This window comes from Rhizophagus irregularis, chromosome 13 (genome assembly GCF_026210795.1).
Source record: "Rhizophagus irregularis chromosome 13, complete sequence".
NCBI lineage: Eukaryota > Fungi > Glomeromycota > Glomeromycetes > Glomerales > Glomeraceae > Rhizophagus > Rhizophagus irregularis.
This window is the reverse complement of record NC_089441.1, coordinates 4,953,617-4,971,340: the sequence shown is the minus strand read 5'-3', so window position 1 is coordinate 4,971,340 and position 17,724 is coordinate 4,953,617. Positions and strand designations below refer to the sequence as shown.

General features: G+C 29.1%; 8 protein-coding genes across 8 annotated transcripts; 3 read left to right on the top strand and 5 right to left on the bottom strand.

Moving 5' to 3' along the window:
* Window positions 1–928: 928 nt before the first annotated feature.
* On the top strand, window positions 929–1,743 carry OCT59_005689 (uncharacterized protein). The gene has a single exon (XM_025317563.2). The coding sequence runs from the start codon at window positions 1,037–1,039 to the stop codon at window positions 1,547–1,549; it is 513 nt and encodes a 170-aa protein (XP_025178052.1). The 5' UTR covers window positions 929–1,036; the 3' UTR covers window positions 1,550–1,743.
* A 129-nt stretch (window positions 1,744–1,872) lies between these two features.
* OCT59_005688 (uncharacterized protein) lies at window positions 1,873–6,155 on the bottom strand (the record flags this gene model as incomplete). The annotated part of the gene is made up of 19 exons (XM_066138511.1): window positions 5,566–6,155; window positions 5,324–5,376; window positions 5,163–5,253; window positions 4,985–5,088; window positions 4,708–4,900; window positions 4,494–4,631; window positions 4,348–4,424; window positions 4,057–4,242; window positions 3,918–3,975; window positions 3,710–3,812; window positions 3,496–3,627; window positions 2,959–3,072; window positions 2,796–2,890; window positions 2,648–2,720; window positions 2,536–2,565; window positions 2,383–2,445; window positions 2,199–2,315; window positions 1,980–2,123; window positions 1,873–1,911 (listed from the first exon to the last, which is right to left on the bottom strand). The coding sequence occupies exons 1-19, from the start codon at window positions 6,051–6,053 to the stop codon at window positions 1,873–1,875; spliced, it is 2,298 nt and encodes a 765-aa protein (XP_065997629.1). The 5' UTR covers window positions 6,054–6,155.
* Window positions 6,156–6,244: 89 nt separating this feature from the next.
* OCT59_005687 (uncharacterized protein) lies at window positions 6,245–7,105 on the bottom strand (the record flags this gene model as incomplete). The annotated part of the gene is made up of 6 exons (XM_066138510.1): window positions 6,245–6,335; window positions 6,401–6,506; window positions 6,589–6,639; window positions 6,714–6,862; window positions 6,918–7,007; window positions 7,077–7,105. The coding sequence occupies 6 exons, from the start codon at window positions 7,103–7,105 to the stop codon at window positions 6,245–6,247; spliced, it is 516 nt and encodes a 171-aa protein (XP_065997628.1).
* A 588-nt stretch (window positions 7,106–7,693) lies between these two features.
* On the bottom strand, window positions 7,694–11,557 carry OCT59_005686 (uncharacterized protein; the record flags this gene model as incomplete). Its single annotated transcript, XM_025317562.2, has 2 exons — window positions 7,817–11,557; window positions 7,694–7,744 (listed from the first exon to the last, which is right to left on the bottom strand). The coding sequence occupies exons 1-2, from the start codon at window positions 11,309–11,311 to the stop codon at window positions 7,694–7,696; spliced, it is 3,546 nt and encodes a 1,181-aa protein (XP_025178048.2). The 5' UTR covers window positions 11,312–11,557.
* Window positions 11,558–11,682: 125 nt separating this feature from the next.
* OCT59_005685 (uncharacterized protein) lies at window positions 11,683–13,622 on the top strand. The gene is made up of 6 exons (XM_025317561.2): window positions 11,683–11,866; window positions 11,962–12,006; window positions 12,084–12,644; window positions 12,708–12,867; window positions 12,946–13,193; window positions 13,265–13,622. Exons 1-6 carry the CDS (start codon window positions 11,690–11,692, stop codon window positions 13,460–13,462), a joined length of 1,389 nt encoding a protein of 462 aa, XP_025178047.1. The 5' UTR covers window positions 11,683–11,689; the 3' UTR covers window positions 13,463–13,622.
* Window positions 13,578–15,037, bottom strand: OCT59_005684 (uncharacterized protein). The gene is made up of 5 exons (XM_025309308.2): window positions 14,794–15,037; window positions 14,284–14,721; window positions 14,094–14,219; window positions 13,909–14,024; window positions 13,578–13,837 (listed from the first exon to the last, which is right to left on the bottom strand). Exons 1-5 carry the CDS (start codon window positions 14,948–14,950, stop codon window positions 13,718–13,720), a joined length of 957 nt encoding a protein of 318 aa, XP_025178046.1. The 5' UTR covers window positions 14,951–15,037; the 3' UTR covers window positions 13,578–13,717.
* A 59-nt stretch (window positions 15,038–15,096) lies between these two features.
* Window positions 15,097–16,148, top strand: OCT59_005683 (uncharacterized protein). The gene is made up of 6 exons (XM_025326067.2): window positions 15,097–15,161; window positions 15,223–15,275; window positions 15,339–15,437; window positions 15,511–15,579; window positions 15,644–15,781; window positions 15,852–16,148. The coding sequence occupies exons 1-6, from the start codon at window positions 15,106–15,108 to the stop codon at window positions 16,040–16,042; spliced, it is 606 nt and encodes a 201-aa protein (XP_025178045.1). The 5' UTR covers window positions 15,097–15,105; the 3' UTR covers window positions 16,043–16,148.
* On the bottom strand, window positions 15,788–17,616 carry OCT59_005682 (uncharacterized protein). Its single transcript, XM_025332056.2, has one exon. The coding sequence runs from the start codon at window positions 17,053–17,055 to the stop codon at window positions 16,183–16,185; it is 873 nt and encodes a 290-aa protein (XP_025178044.1). The 5' UTR covers window positions 17,056–17,616; the 3' UTR covers window positions 15,788–16,182.
* Window positions 17,617–17,724: the final 108 nt, after the last annotated feature.

Below are 17,724 nucleotides of genomic sequence, written 5' to 3'. Positions count from 1 at the left end.
AAGCAGAGGATAAAAGGGGTTAAACTTTGAGGCTTTTTTTTTGTTATGATAATGGATATGCTTTTTTTATCACACGTACTACATAAATTAATATGTAAATCAGATGATAATGTGCAATTATAAAATCGTGAAATTTTTTTTTTTTGAAAAAAAAGCATACTTCCTTAAGATCTAAAACCACGGAGAAATTAATTTCTCGGATTTTTTTTTTAAAAAAAAATTTTGTCATTAATTGGTTTGGTTCGAGTCATAAGTATGCTATATTAATAATATAAAAGATGACTTTGTGGGGAGTATTTCCTTGTAAAGAGTTTATCATTCTTTAGTATTGTTGGAACTTGAAAAAATGGTATTTTCAAATTTGATGATATTGACATATACCAATTTATCAAGTATCCAAACATCTTCCACTTGAGAAAACCTTTTGAAATTCCATTCATCAGTAATTATTATATGTAAAATTAGGGAATGATCTAATTTTAGAGCATACCCCAAATAAAGGGTTTTCTTTAATTTTATTTCACTATGAATAATTTCATAATTTGGGGACAATTTTTTGTAAAATTTGTCACACTTTATTTTGATTGTTAAATGTAGGGGTTGGGCTTTAGGCTTTAAGGGCTTTGTTAATTATGCATCCTCAGGTGTTAATACCAACCCTAAAAAGAAAATGTGCTTATATAAATATATTTAATTAATATCAGTTAAACATATTAGTTATATTCTTCATTAAGTTACGTTGATATATTGAAATAAAAAACTCGTTCTGTAAGAAAAACATTTTAAAGATCAAAAGAATAAACAATTCGTTTTATGAATATTCTGTCGACGTGGGAATTGTTTTGTGAATATCTGCTGTTACACAGTTGATCAATTGTCGATCTGAAAAGAATCTTATTTAATCATCCAATAATCGCAATAGATGATAGATCAAAAAAATTTTTTTTTTCATTTTCTTTATTGAGACACGAAAAATTTAAAAGTTTTAAAGAAAATAAAAGAAAATAAATTATTAAAATTATTATTCTAAGGAAATATGCATAAGTCAATGTTTGGAACAATAATTAGGTCGTCTTCTATGACTTCAACTCGACCAGCTTTTACCATGTCTCCTCTTTTCACTAACCTTTCTTCAATTTTACGTCGAAGTTATGTTAGTAAAACGATATATGTTGCTAATATACCTTGGAGTAGTAACGAACAAATTCTCAGAGATCTTGGTACAAAATATGGTGAAGTTTCTTCTGTTCGTTTACCCCTGGATATTGAAGGCAGGATTCGTGGTTTTGGGTTTATCGAGTACGATAATGAGGAGTCTGCACAAAAAGCTATCGAAAATATTAATGGTTATGAACTTGAAGGTAGACAGCTACGTGCAGCAGAAGCTGCTGGTTCTCGGAATAATAGTGGTTTTGGAAGAAACCGATTCGGCAGAGGTCGCGTTGGTCGTGCTGGTTTTGGCGGTGAATATGGCGGCCGTGGATTTGGTGGTCGTGACAATTCAGAATGGCAAGATCGACGTCGAACACAATTCGGAGATGAACAGTAATTTAGTACTATTTCTCATAACTCATGTAAGATAATTAGTTATAATATTTAATAACTAATTTTCTATTTTTCAATGTTCAAATATTGATATATAAAAATATATTTTATTTTATTTTATTTTATTTTTTTTTTAGAAAAAAAAAATTTCTATCGCAAATATAAATAATATTGTGCAAAGAATCTGATTTTAAAACTAAATTTTTTTTACATTTAAAATGAATGATGATGCATTAAATCTATATGAAGTATAAACTAGAATGAGCTTTTATTTTTTTATAATTTAAATTATCATAAATAAGTTATTTAATAATAAATTTGCTTCCCCTATACGACTTGCACGGAAGAAGCTTCCATCTCTTCATGCTAAAAATGATATATAAGGATAAATTAATAAAGTCATATCAGATAATTAATTATCAGATATTACTTACTATAATATAATCGTTTAAGATATGTGTTTTGTTTTCATCCCAATAAATCCAAGTATGACGATATATTAAAGCCCACACGTATGGACAGAAGAATTCCTGTGATTCTAATTCTTCTTCATATTGGAATTTCAAATCAGGAAATTCCTATCATAGTGAATTTTTATAATTTAAAGGTTTAAAATAAGAATAATATTTAGAATTTTATTATTTTATACGAACCTTAAGTCTACCTGGCGGCCAAGTTCTTGCTGCAGTTTCTATTAATTCTGAAATCTCTTCCGCAGATGGAGATTTAAGATTTGCTTCTGATATTCGAGCGTGAAAATAACTAATTACCTATCGTAATTAATGATTAATTCAATTAAATATTCACCAAAAGCTATCAAAAAAATATTTTTCCTACATTATCAATATTAGCAATTAGTTCTGCAAATCGAGGGTGCAATTGAAAATGGGTAAACAAATCCTTTTTATGCAATAGAGAATATATTAATTCCGGGTTAGAATTTAGCCTTCGGATCAACACAGAATTGATTATTTCCAAGACTAGACAGACAAGGTCACCGTAAATTGCGACAGCATCGGACTTATGAATTGATATGTTGTAAAAAAGAAAGAGGTTATTTTACATATTGAATAATAAAATTTTCCATGTTCAAATTACTTACATTTTCATCCTCACCCTGTTGCTGAGCTTTTTCTCGTAATTTTTGATACCGTTTAGCCACGATATCAAACAAGCTTTCAAAGGGAACGATGATTTTTTAATATATATTATTGTTCAATTTAAACAAGGACAATGATAATATTACATACTTAACGAGCCTTTGCGCAACATAAGGATGTATATCTTGAATGCTATTCCCCAAGTTAGCCATAGTTGCTAAACAATTGTTGTGAAAGTACACATCCTTTATAAAAAGAGATTGATATTAAAATCAATGATTTTTTCCAAAATATGGAAAATAAAAATCATTACCCGATGCGAACTGAGATTGAACTGTATAACCCTTATAAGAACTAAATATGTTAAACCTCCTAATGATACGGATTTTAACAATCTTTCTGTGAACCATGGCTGATAAGATATTGACTAAAGAAAATTTTTTAAAATTAAGGAAATAATATTTCTTATTCTTTAATTTTTAATTAACCATCTCCAGTACGAAAATTATAACTTCGAAATAATATCCAAAGTGTTAAAGAACATTCTTAATTGTATTTAGCCGAAATTATTTTTTTTACATGAGACTCCTATATATCCAAAAAAATATATTATATTAAATAATCGTATTTTTATCTTATGATAAATTCAATCAATCAAAAACTCATCCAAGCTGTTTCTCCGCGCACATATATACGAAATATAACACAAAGTATTCTAATCCATAATAGTTGTAATAATAATTTTTAAAAAAAATATCAACAAATTTTTGGTTAGTTAGGTAAAATTTCCGATGACATTACTTTGTTAAATTTGTTACACGCTTTTATGAATAATATATTAAAAGGATACGATTTTTTGAATGTTTTCATTAAAAACTTCATCCTGACTAAATAGCAAAAGAATTGTAAGCAGAATATACATCTGTGAATAATTTGTTCTGCCTTCGATTCCATCATAGAGTAATCTTAAAATTTGAAGTAACTAATTAATAAAGAGAGGAGTAAGCGAAGGAATAAAATATAATTGTTACAGAAATGCAATAAATAACAAAATGAATACAAACAAGAATTTCGGGGTCTAAACGTGATAAAACGTAAACCCTAAACTCTTCGTTTTCGATCATTAGCAAATATAATAATAAGCAAATCTCTTCATTTGGCAACTGACTACCATGGAAAAGATGTCATTTCATTTTTTAAAAAAAATATATGTGGATATATTTTAAATCAGTGCTAATACAATAAAATTAGACTATCACGTAAATAACTCACCGACAAATCAACTGATATAAAGCACGGAATGATATTGCCATATCACCCCCTCCCATTCCTAGAAGTAAAAAGATATTTCAGTTAGAAATTTTGTAGCAAAATAATAACGCTTGTAACCTTCAAATTAAACCCAAAGGACCTTGTGCATCCTTTAAAGACCGGATTCCTTCACGAAAACTTTTTGCTTTTTCATCTGGAGCTCGACACTGAACAGAAAGTAATAATAAAACAAGCAAACTTCTTTCTGATATTGGTGGAGGATCGGACGGTAAAGTTGCTGACGATCTACTAGGGAAAAGATAGGAATAGGCATTATACACAACGCCTGTCATGTGACGTAAAATGTTGTGCCAGCAAAATTAAAAATAGAACTATTCTATTTGCTGGATTTAAAAGAAATAAAATGAATTTTTATTAAACAAATTCATACTTGTGGACGCTGGTGGAGACGGCTTTTGTTCAATAAAATTCGTCACTAATCTTTTAGTTAAGCTATTAACAAAATCACTGGATATGCAATATGAATTAACATAAATTCTGTATATATAAAATTCAAATATTCATAAATAATCTTACCCAAAATTAGTTAATAAAATATTTAAAAAATAATTGTTTTCTAATTGGCTTGCATTTGGTTGATGTATTTGTGTTGAAAGTAAAACCAATAGAATGTTTAAACATTCTTGATAATATTCATATGTTGAACCATTTAAACTAATAAGTGTAAAATAAAATTAAAATTAAACCTATAATTTCTTTATTTAATAATAAATTAAAAGAATTTTCGTACATTGGATCCAACTTTAAAATAACTTTCAATAACCCATCCATAAGTTGTTCAGCTTTAGATCTAGTATCTTGAATAACTTCTGGATCAATTATAAGTTTTTTGGGATTGAGATCAATTTGAACACGATTATTTTCATCAATCTTAGACTCAACCCCATTAAATTTCGGTGTGTCTGCTAAAATGGTATGATCCCCTATAAATTAATTACATATAAAATTAGAAAAAACTAGTACAATTTAATATTAATTGAATTCAACTTATTCAAGTAATGACTAACCTTCAAATTGTTGATTGATTTCATCACGCGATAAATTTCCAATAAAATGTTTTGAAAAGACTCTCACTAGAAATAAGGAATTGTATGCTTCTATTGGAATTTCTCTAAATGGACATAAAAGAACATTTTTAAATATTTATAAAAATTAAGAAAGATTTTAAAGAATCGCGTCAATTACCCGTGAATTTCGGAATCTATTACGCGACGCATCTGACTCAATGTATGAAGGAGCAAAGTATTAAAATTTGCAGTTTTTTTATTGTTGCTTGCTAAAAGTGAAAAAATAATTATGATTATCAATGGTTAATTTAAATAATAAGTATTAATTAAAATCCTTACCAAATTCAATTGCGAGGCTTACAGTAGCCATTTCGACATCATATGCATCTTGACTACAAGTATCAATAGAACGCGTTTATTAGCTTTCATCCAGTGAAATAGATCGGAAGATAACAAACTGTTCATTTAAAACAATGCATCTACAGGATGTTTTATTCCGTGTGAAAATTGCACTAGATTATACCTAAACAATATTCTGTCACTATGCTAAATTGCGTTAACAGAACTTTCGGCGGACTCACCCAGAATTCGTAGTCGGAAACTTTTCGCTACCCAACATTACTCCCCAGACCTCCGAATCGTAAGGTGAAATAGTTCTACTCGAACACAAAAACTTGAGTTGGTTATATTGCGTATTAGTAAAAAATTGTATTTCTGTTAAAGTTTTCCTTTGTATAAAGGCACGTTGACTGCCAAGTATAAAATTACTAGTTCCAGGATAAGATCTACGAGAAAAGTAAGGAGAAGTTAAACCTGGACTAAAAGGAGACTGGATAGTACTTGTTGTAGGTGAACTAAGTCCAGTTTGAGGTGGAAGAAGAAATTCAGAAAAATCGCTATTAGAAGTATCAAGACTTCGAGGAACTTTACGACTTTGATGAGTTGGAGAAAATGGCAGTGGAGAAATTTGTTGCGCGATCGAAAGAGATTGATTCGATGTCTGTGTTTGAGAGGTTTGATAAAGTGGAGGTGGCTGAGCAAGCGGTGCTGACTGTCGAGATTTCGGCATGCGGATCTCATGTGCCGGAAACGCCAGCGAAATTGAACAAAAGAATAAGATTCGGTTTACAGAAAAATATCAATGGAACATGTAATTAATTAAAAAGAAAAATGACCAATAACAATCCAACAACGCAATTGCATTAAGTATCTCGTGAATTCACGTGAGTAATTTTATAATGACATAATTCTTGCATTAAATTAGTTTTCTACAAGATTAATTATTCCTCTCAATTTAACTATGTTTAGCTCATTTGATTTTATTTTTTCAAATATTTTTCTACGCAAATCCCTATGTATATAGATAATATCAGGTTAATTCATATTTATCCAAAAAGTCAAAAACTAATCAATTACCAATTATCTATGTCTTGATGTAAAAGCGTGTTTTCTGAAATATCTGCCATCTCATGAGTATTAAGTACTGGATCAATACAATCGTAATGCTCGATGGTTAAAGATACTATAAGAGAAAGTAAAAACAATCTTCAAACCAATATTCTGACAAGTAAACCAAGATATGTAATATAAATAGCGTGATATACAATCCGAAATATAGAAGGATCCAATAAGTGAGTCATTAATTTTCTTTTCAACTACAGTTTTCACTAATAGTAATGTGTATTAGTCGCCTTTACGCTAGCTTCACATGATTACATAAATATCATACATTCACAAACTCTTCTTTCTAAACGTTCAAGTTTCTCTTTCTTTTCCTGTAATTCTAGATTCTTATAATCTTGCAATCTTTCAATAATTCGCTGAATCCATCTTAACAATTTCTCTTGACAATCTTCGATCTTTTTTTCGCAACCACCTCTTTAAAAAATAACGTTAACATAAATATGTATAATCAAAGTTTAGTTAACCTTACCGAAGTTGTTTATATGAATTCCATGCTTCAAAAACTTTGTTATCAGCATCACAAATAAATTCATTCAAGTTCGCAAGATGATTACTCAAACTGATAATTTTATTAATTGATAAATTTAATATGTGCGCAAGTGTTCTATATTTACCAATCTGTACGTACTCGTGAACCATGGCTCTATTTTCACGCATAAGGTATTCAAATTCTTGTAGAACGATTTTGTTATTATCTTCTATTAATACCACAAAATCTTTATTAATTCCCAAAAAAAAGAGAAAATAACACAAAAATGAAAATATTTCGACCTGTCATTTTATAATGAAAATAAACTGTCTTTTAGCATAAAGAAAGAGATGAAATTAGTCATAAAAAAGCGATTAAATAAAATGAAATTAAAAATGATATTTAAAAGTATATTTGAATCTCAATAAGCTTTATGAGAAAGCGATTATTGATCATTTTAAACTCCTATGTGTTCTATATGTTCTTTGGTTTCAAACTTATAAACTTTAATTATACATATTTTTACACGGTTTTAAATCATATGCGGCACTTCGCAGCATTTACAATCCAACCCTCTATCTAAAACTTACAATATGTGAATTAATTATAATTTCTAAAAAAATGTAGTTATTACTTTACGCTTACATTTACACAAATTAATGATTGATGCTAAAATACATGTAGTAAATAAAAAAAAATGCTAAATTAAAATACAAATTAATTAATTAAAATCGAATAAGTTAACAATTAAATTAATGCTTCGCCGCCAATTTTCGTTATTTATAATTGCTCATGTTTGTTACTAATTCCATATTTTTGGCAAGTACCTGATGTTTGATAAATATATTAATAAATGTAAAATTTTGAATAAATAATTATTAATATTAGAATAAACTCACCTCTTTTAATTCTGCATCCATAGATTTTATTTTCTTTTCCATATCATTTCTTTCTTTCATTACCTTATCTTTTTCACTTATAGAATCTGCAAACCTTTGTTGCACATTCATAATTTTTTCATTCAATTTATTACATTCAAAACGCGACTCCCTTAACGAATTCTCTAATTCTGATAACCGTTTTTCCAGTATATCCACTTTCTTCGCGTCATCATTATTAAACCGATCTGTAGTATTTGTTGTAGTTATATTACGTTGACGTTTTTCAAGTTCTGCCAATCGTGATTGTGTAAATTCGGTTATTTTAACAATTTCATCTTCTTTCTGCTTGTTAAGCTCTTGTATTGATAATTGATGTTTTTTAAAGATCTGTTTCTTTTCTTCTTCGTGTTCAATTGCCATAGTTTTAATTTTATCACGAAGACCACCTACTGTTTTTTCTGCTTGTGTTATGGAATGTTCAAATGCTGTTATTGTTGAGTTTTTTTCTTGGTGAAATTCTTGAAGTTGTTGGGTAAGAGTTGCAATCTGAGCTTCGAGATTCTGATGTGTAGCTTTATATTCTTCAATTTGCATCGTGAGACTAGCTATTTTAGAAGTGTCTATAATTGGACTTTTGGGACCATCGCGACTTGAAGAACGGGAATGATTTAATACCATAGCTTCTTTTTCAATAAGATTATGCTTAAGATCCGAGACTTGATTATGTAAATCTTCGATCTCTGTCATTGAATCTTTAAGTCTGTTTTGGAGGTCATTTATTTTTGCATCCGCATTTCGTTTTGCTTGTTCAGCATCAGTTTCAAAAGCACGCAATTTCGTAGTTAAGCGATTTGTTGAAGACTCAAGACTATCAATACGAGCTTGTGACTGTTTTTTAAACATTTCAAGGTTTGAAATTTCAATATCCTTATTCACACATTCTTGCAATGCTGCTTCTAATTTTTGTGATAATTCTAACTGGTTTGTTTCGGCTTCTTTAGCTTCTTGTAAAAGTTCTTCTAATTCTTCGGAATGTTTCCTTGTATGATCTAATTTATCATAAAGTTCTTCTAATGTTGAATCTTTTTCTCTCAGCTCAAGTTCATAATTAGAAACAAGATCGGCCTCTTTTCGATTCCAAGTTTCTCGTTCAGCTGCATTTTCTTTCATAAAAGTTTGCATACTATTTTGGTGATCTTCCAACAATTTTGATAGAGATACTTTTTGTTTTTCAATAATCTCTACATTATTTGTTAACTCTTCAAAAGCTTTCACCTTTTCATTATAATCAGATTTAATTTTTGTTAACTCATTATCCAATTTGTCTCTTTGAGATTCCATTTCTTGCAACTGAATTTGTAAGTCTTTATAATTTTTTTCCCAATATGTTTTCACTGTAGAAACGGTATTAGCAAGTTTATCACGTTCATTCTCCAATTCAATCATTTTATTGTTTACTATTGTGTTTTCATTCCGAAGTCGTCTCATTTCATCATTAGCTTTCTTCAGTTTTTCTGCAATCTTTTCTTTTTCTAGGGTGACTGTTCTATTATTAGCTTCAAGATCTTCCACTTTAGAGCGAATAGCGGCAATTTCATTAGATAGTTGTTGATTTTTAGTAACCAATTGCTGATGTTTTTCAATTAATTCCTTGTAAGAAGATTCCGCATTTGCAAGATAGTGAGTAGTTTCCTCTAATTCTTTTACAGTTTTGGAATTTTGTAAACTATTTTGCTCTAGTCTTGAATTTTTATCGATTAATTCACTTACTTTAATTTTATATTCTTTTTCAAGTTGATTACGAAGTTCTTGTAACTCTTTTTGATGACTAGTTTCCAATTTTTTACGAAGTGATGCTAATGATTGTTCATGTTCTTTTTCTTGTTGTTCTTTAAGTTTATTGAAATTTTGTGATTCTAATTCATTACTTTCAGCTTGTTTACGTTCAATTTGAAGTTGAAGTCGGTTTATTATTTCAGATTTATCTTTAATCAAACTTTCCAAATCTTCACAATGTTCTTTCGCTTCGTTAAATTCCAGTTCTAAATTAGATAGTTGAATTCGTAAGTTTGATAGTTCCATATTAGTATCACTTAATTGTTCACGAAGTGTTTCAATAATTTGTCCAGATTCTTTTTCTACTTTTATCCTAGCATTCAATTGTCCTTTAATTACTTCTTCAGTTTTTTGTTGGAATTCTTTTATCATGTTACTAGTTTTTTCTTTATCTCTATTAAGATCTTTTATTTCTCGTAATGAACGAGCACATTCCTCCTGTAATTCAACTATTTGAGTATCTTTTTGTTTATTTGCAGTTTCCAATGAATATAATTGAGTTTTTAAATCTAACAATGCAGATTCTTTTTCTCGCTTGTAATTAACCCAAGAAACTTCAGCGGCTTTTTTTTCACCCAATTCACGCATAAGTCCATCGATCTGATTCCGTAGTTCCCTCTCTCTGTCAATTATTCTCCGATCTTGTTGATCTTTTATTTGCGCAAAAGTTATTTTTGTTTCTCCTCTTATCATTGAATCTAATTGTCCTGCATGTTCACGACGAAGTATTTCTATTTCTTTCTCACATTCTTTCCTATTGGACTGCATTTCAACTTGAAAATTATTTTTACTCTCCATTAACTCATCTTCAGCTTTTTCTTTGTATCTTTTCATTGTCTTTAATCCCGCTATTAATTTATTTTTTTCTGCATCATGAAGTCTCATTAATTCTTCTTTTTGAGATTCATATTGAACAGATAATTCATTTTTTATTTTTTCCTCATTGTCTTTATTTTGATTCATCAATTTTGTTCTTAATAGATCCATTTCTGAACCACTTTCTTTTTTCATATTCTCCATACTATTTTTAAGTTCTTGTATTATTTTTTCAAATTCCTGTTTATGATCATTTTTTGACTTTTCATAATCCAATTTTGTTTTATCTAATTGAGTTTTATGTTCTTTTCGTAATTGTTCAAGTTCTTCTTTGTGCTGTTGATGTTGTTTTTCAAGTTTTGTTATGAAAGCCTCATAATCATTTATTTGAAAATCATTAAGGGAAGTTTTAGTATCACTGTTTGATAGGGAAAGTCCAGCTTTCATATAATCAAATTTAGAATCTAAATCATCGACCGGAGTTGTAATACGTGTACTAGTAGAACTAACCGAATTATCCGATGAAATAATTTGTAAACTTGAATCCGAAGAACTATCATCTCTTTCATGCTTTTTATATTGCAAAAGGTCAAACTCAAGGTTTATCGGTGAATGTACTTTTTCTATTTTTGAAGGATTAATTTTTACGTCTTTAGATAGAGAAGTATGAATGCTTTGATTAACACTATTTTCTCTTGTAAAGAGTTCCACGTTTTTACGAGTTCCAAATAAAGCCATTTGAGACATTGCGTCTTTGTTAGGAGTTTGAACGACTTCTTTCTCACGATATGAATTATTATAAATGTTGGTAGTTTTCCAACTATTATTTTGAAATTTCGTTAATGCACTTTTAAAAGCCATGAAATTTGCATTCTATGTATTCTATGCGATATAAAAGTAAAAATTTTTATATAACGCCCGAGGACAATATATATATATATAATTTTTGTTGTTTGTTAACATGAAAGAAGTGTGTGACAATAAATGAAACCACGAGGAATTAATGAACCCTACAAACCCTGCCGTTTTTGTTTAATTTAGTTAATTAACTATTTCCTATTTTGTTCTTGCATGCATTTACACATCAAATAACTCATAACACTCATCAAACGCATCATCAAACACATCCGCTGATCCCGTATAAAACTGTGTGAATAGGACTAGGCTTTTACCTAGCCTTTTAAGGATAGGTTTTCTGTTATTTATTCTCGATTTTTAATAATTTGATCGCGACCTAAAATGTCATCGATATCTATCGAAGAAGAAACTCCTTCAACAAGCAGTGCTATATTCGGAAATGATCAGAATAATGACCATATAGATCAGTCACCTTTATTAGGTGAAAGTATAGATGTCGAAGTTGAAAGCGATTGCGAAGATGAATTAACCGGGACTGCCAATTATTTATCTTGTACGGTAGGTTAAAAATAATGATATTTTATGTGGAGAGGGTCAGTAAATTCCCTTTGTTTTATTGGTTTTTGTACGTTTTTTTTAAAAAAATGAAATAGGTAAATCTTGCCAACACTATTCTTGGAACAGGCATGTTGGCCATGGTACTTATTTTTTTTAGTTACGATGTATTTCTGTATGTGATTATTACGACCCCTGTTAAATTCTTTTCCTTTATAAGCCAGCAGCCGTAGCATCAGTTGGACTTTTAATGGGTAGTATGATGATAGTTTATGCAGCTATCACTTCTGGGCTTGGATTATATTTTTTATCCCGTAGTGCTTCACACACATATGGACGTAATTCCTCATTTTTTGCCGTATCAAAGTTAACATACCCATCAGCTGCTTTATTATTCGATGCTGCAATTGCCATAAAGTGTTTCGGAGTTGCCGTTTCATATTTAATCATTGTTGGTGATTTGATGCCACAAGTGATAAGCGGTTCCTTGGGTGATAAGTTTGCTGATGAATATTCTCTACTTATGGATCGACGATTTTGGATAACTATTTTTATGTTTGTTATTATACCTTTGGCCTTTTTAAAGAGACTTGATTCTTTAAGACATACTAGTTTTATTGCATTAATTGCTGTAGTTTATTTGGTATTTATTGTTATTTATCATTATTTTGGACCTGATTATAAGGCTCCTCCAAAAGAAAAATTGCATTATATAAAATTTTCAACGAAATTCTTTACAAATTTACCGATTTTCATATTCGCTTTTACGTGTCATCAAAATGTGAGTAATAATTTGTGAATTTTTGTGTTTTTGTATTCGTTAATAATATTGAAGTTTTTTTAGGTATTTTCCATTTATAACGAACATATAGATAATAGCCAAGCAAGCATCAACAGAGTAATTTTTAGTGCAATCGGTACTACGGCTACAGTTTATCAAATCATTGGACTATTGGGATATCTGAGCTTTGGTGATGATGTTTTACCTAATGTCATTTCAATGTGTAAGTATTTTATTAAAAGCCTACCTTAAATTCCTTTGCAGAATAACTAATTCACTTTTTTTTTTAAAAAAAAAAAAGACGAAACAAGCGTTTTTGTTACAATTGGCCGAGTAGCATTTGTAATATTGATACTTTTCTCTTATCCGTTACAAGCACATCCAGCTCGTGCTTGTTTAGATAAAATATTTTCATTCGCATCACCTTCTAGAAATGGTTATAGTAAGCTTTCTTCTCTAGACATGTCAAATATTAAGTTTATAATATTAACTACTGGTATTTTAATATCAAGTTATATTATTGCGATCCTTGTATCAAAATTAGATTTGGTAAGTAATAACATATCATAAATCCATAAAGAAATTATAAATTAATAAATTATTGTTTTTTTTATAAATAGGTCCTTGCATTTGTAGGATCAACAGGATCTACCACAATTTCTTTTATATTACCAGGAATATTTTATTACAAAATTCATGAAAATGATCCATGGGACAAAAAGAAAATATTAGCAACTTTTTTGGCTTTTTATGGATTATGCGTCATGGCTATCTGTTTAACTTTAAATATTAAAAAAGTTGCTTCTGGAAATTATTAAATTGTTAGATATACTTGTGTTATTTAAACATGTATTATGTATAATGTGAATTAGATGTTATATGTACTAGAAATTTTATAATAATAGAAATTGCCTTTAATATGCAATTGAAATTTTCTATAATAGTGTTATATAAAGGATTGTCCCTCATTGAATAAGATTTATTATGTTATTATTAATGTCGATATTCAAACAATAATATAAAGCTATCTATTATAAATACATTACTTTTTTTTTCTAAAGTCACTACATAACTTAAGCTTCAATATCATCTTGCATCATGTTTCCTCCAAGGACAACTTTCTCTCCAGGAGCAAAAGCTGGCATTCCAAGATATGGACATGTCGAACATCTGAATGCATCTCCAAGATAACACTAAATTTAAATAAAGATTTATTAATCTATTTTTAGGCTTAAATAAAAAGTAAACACATTAAAATACATACACTTCCACAAGATGAAGTTGGCGCAGCTGCTTTACTTTCTTTTTCTAATTCCTCCGCAAACCCGCATGAACAATTCTTGCAAGCTTTTCGTTTTCCACTAGTTTCACAGTCAGGTCCTATAATTACAAATTTAATACGTAAACATACTAAAATAGTTGATAATAATTTTCTTTCATGACACTTACGAATTAAAGTGCTCTTATCAGGTTTAATCAAGTCACTTTCGTCTAGTAAATTATTTTCGTCCTCTAATTCATCATCGTCATCAACAGAAAGAGACCAAACAGAAACTTTATTTGCAGTGCCATTGACTATTAAACAAAATATCGTATTAAATTTTTTTTTTGTGGATAAATCGAAATAATTGCTACATACCATTTTGAACTTTTTTGGCAAACGGTAAAGTAAATGAAGCACCGATCTCATAAACTGGTTTTTTAACTACAACTTCTACCAAATTTAACTGTCCCTTTAATGACTGAGCTAGTTCTTGTTTTTTATTTTCATCTTTAATTCCCCAAACTTGTTCCATAGTATTAAATAAATCATTTAATTCAACTTCAGTAGTACCTCTGATTTCTATGTCAACGAAACCAGCTAATTTAAGTTCACTGACTAAACTTTCACTAGTGCGAATGATCGGAATATCAGTAGAAGATCTTGGAGCAAGTAAAACGGGCTCTCTAAGACAAAGAGTACCTCCAGGTACTAATATTGAAGCCAATTTAGAAAGTGTTGTGGTATTGTGAGCAAAAGCCAAGGAACCATAAAGATTAGTATAAATATAATTGTATGTAGAGTTTGGAAGATCGCCTAAAATAAAAGATTAATAAAATTAATAATTTGAAATTAATACAAAAATAAAAACTAAGCTTTAAAACAAACCATGAACCACTCGATCTAAAGTTTCATCGACGACAAGGCCATTTTCAGTGACCTTTTGCATCAATTGCCCTTTAGTGTCATTAATTTTAAAAGAATCTGAATGAGACGTGTTGATCAAGAGAACCTTACTTCCAGGTAAAACTTGCGTGAAAGACATGTTTACAAGAATTCTAGTTGTGTATGTAAGTATATTCTACTCAGTGAGGTGTGTATATATATAGAAAACTAAAAACTAGCAAAATGTGATTTGTAATACTAATCGATCTAGTGTAACTAATATAAACTCAATCTTATCTCCCTTGTTGAATAATAATGTTTTCAACGCGTCGCCAGCTTGAAAGAAGAACGGGTAAATCTGGAACTCCAAGGTATTAATTAAAGAAATTTAAATTTAAAAATATATTTAATTAAGAAAATATTATTTTATAGATTTGAATATCTTGAAGAACTTGTTAATGAGTATCAGAATACAAATGATCAAGGTAATTCTAAAAAGTTATTGTTAATTTCGTCAATTTTTTTGTGTTAATATTTTCTTTTTCCAGAGGCTAAATATCAAGTATTAGCAAATTTAGCTAATTTCGCATACGATCCTATTAACTATGATTGGCTTTTGCAATTAAATGTAGTAGATTTATTTCTCGGTCAGTATATCTTTTTCAAGTCATCATATTTTGAGTTATAACGATTTATAACCAAATAAAAAATTTGTTTTAGATACTTTAAGTGAGCCTGATGAAAAATTAAAGGAATTTGGTTTAGGTGGACTATGCAATTTATGTTTAGGTAATTAATAAACAAAAAAATTTTATTATTGTACATTTTTTAACGTATATTTACTTATCCTTAGAGACTCGAAATAAAGAGCATATAATTGACAATGGTGGAATTCCAATGATAATTGATTGTTTATCCAACGAAAATTTAAATACACAATTGTCAGCAATAACAACATTAATTTTCTTGATAACACCAAAAAGTGAACAATGTAAGTAATTCTACACTTTCAATTGTAAAATTTTATATTTTAATTGATATATATTGTTTTGATTTGTTAGTTATTCTAACGGAACATGTTAAGGAAGAAATCATTAAATTATTACAATGCGATAGCGTTTGTGTAAAGAATTTGGCTACTATATTTTTAGAGGACTATTTTTCTTCTAAAGTTGACAAGAATGCATCAGAGAATGTAATTGAATATAATAAACAAAATAAGAAAAGAAAAGATAACGAATTAAATTACTAGAAATGAAATTTTACTGGATATTATTGAAGATATGATCAACTAATACTGATAATGTTATTCAATATAAAATAAAAAAATATCAAAAACCCACACTCTATAAAAAATATAAATCACTGACCCACATGAAATTTTCATAATTGTTACTCTAAAAGATCAGAATAATCAATTTCTATGACAAAAAAAATAGCATCTCCATCTTTGGTTCTACAAACAAATCTAATTGGTTGATTGTTTAATACTTTAGACATACTAAATTTAATGATCATATCTGCATTCATCGTAGAAAAGTTAGTAAAGTTGTTAAAAAAATCACAACTATAAATATGAGAAGGATCAAAGACATAAGATTGACGAACGGAAGGGGCAAGGAAATATTTACGACGCTCCGAGGCATTTAGATTTTTATCGGGAAAGATGAGTTTGGTATCCTCTTCGAGATGATGTTTGCCATAGTAAACCCATGGTTCAATAGGTAACAAAGATGGAGAAGGATTATTAAAAGTCGGAGCTGGTTTCGAATCACTTGTAATTTTACCACTTTTTTCATCAAATGACTGATTATTGGAATCAGCTTTCCAAACTTTCACAATATTCATTCCACAAATAACCCAACTACCAGCCCAAGGCCTCTTCTTCTTAAAAATTTCATCAGCGTTAAAACCAGGATCAATAAATTTTGCGAATTGAACAGCAAATTTAGATCCCATTGGAGGCTTAACACTTGATTCAGTTTCCGCGCAAAACATTACATCGTCAAAGGTCCATAAATGATCATCCCTGTTAGGATTCGTTGGTTTAAAACGTCCTTGAAATTGAAAAGAAAAAAATCTCCGATGGTTTTCAAAATAGGGACAAGTTTTTTTAACTAAATCGTTTTTGTAATGATGATCCTGCAGCCTTACTGTTATATATCCGGTAAAATGAGAGGAATTGACGAATAAAGGATATTTATCATCATTTACATTGTATCGTTGAAGGGAAGTATAACTTGGCCCTATTCTTACAGTTGGCATTTTGTTCTTATAAATGTAAACTATGTAAACTATACAAACAAATTATGTAAAAACGGAAGAGTCCAGCTAATCCGTTGTTGTTTTGTGCAGAAGAAATATATATCAGATATAAATATAAATAATTACAAATTAGGGTATTTATATATAGTATTTGTTAATTTGTACAATGTCTGGTGAAACAAATTTGTGATACGAGTTTCAAGTCTTTTTAGATCGGTTAAAAGTAAACATACAAAGCCATGCAGTGTGATGCATTGTGGCTTGAAGTTAATAGGAAAGTACAATGTATTATAGTCACTATGTAGTCATGTAGGGCGCAAGACTACCGTTTTTGATTAAGAGACGAATAGATTATATAGGATTGATTATATAGCATTATTGTTAAGAGAAAAAAAAATTTGGTTGATTAGCAGAATTCTTAACTCGCCAAGATAATAAAAGTAACCTGTTACAGAATTTCGGAAAAACCAAACCCCAAACATCTTTTATGAACAGTCTTATGATATTAATATTTGTTTTTTAACGAAAGAAAATTTTTTAGCATACATAATAGACTAAAAAAAAACCAGAAAAAAAAATTGATATCGGTTTTTTGAGGAATAAAAAGTCGAAATATTTTTGTTTTTACCGTGTATGTAATATACCTCTTTTCGTAATCATTGTACAACC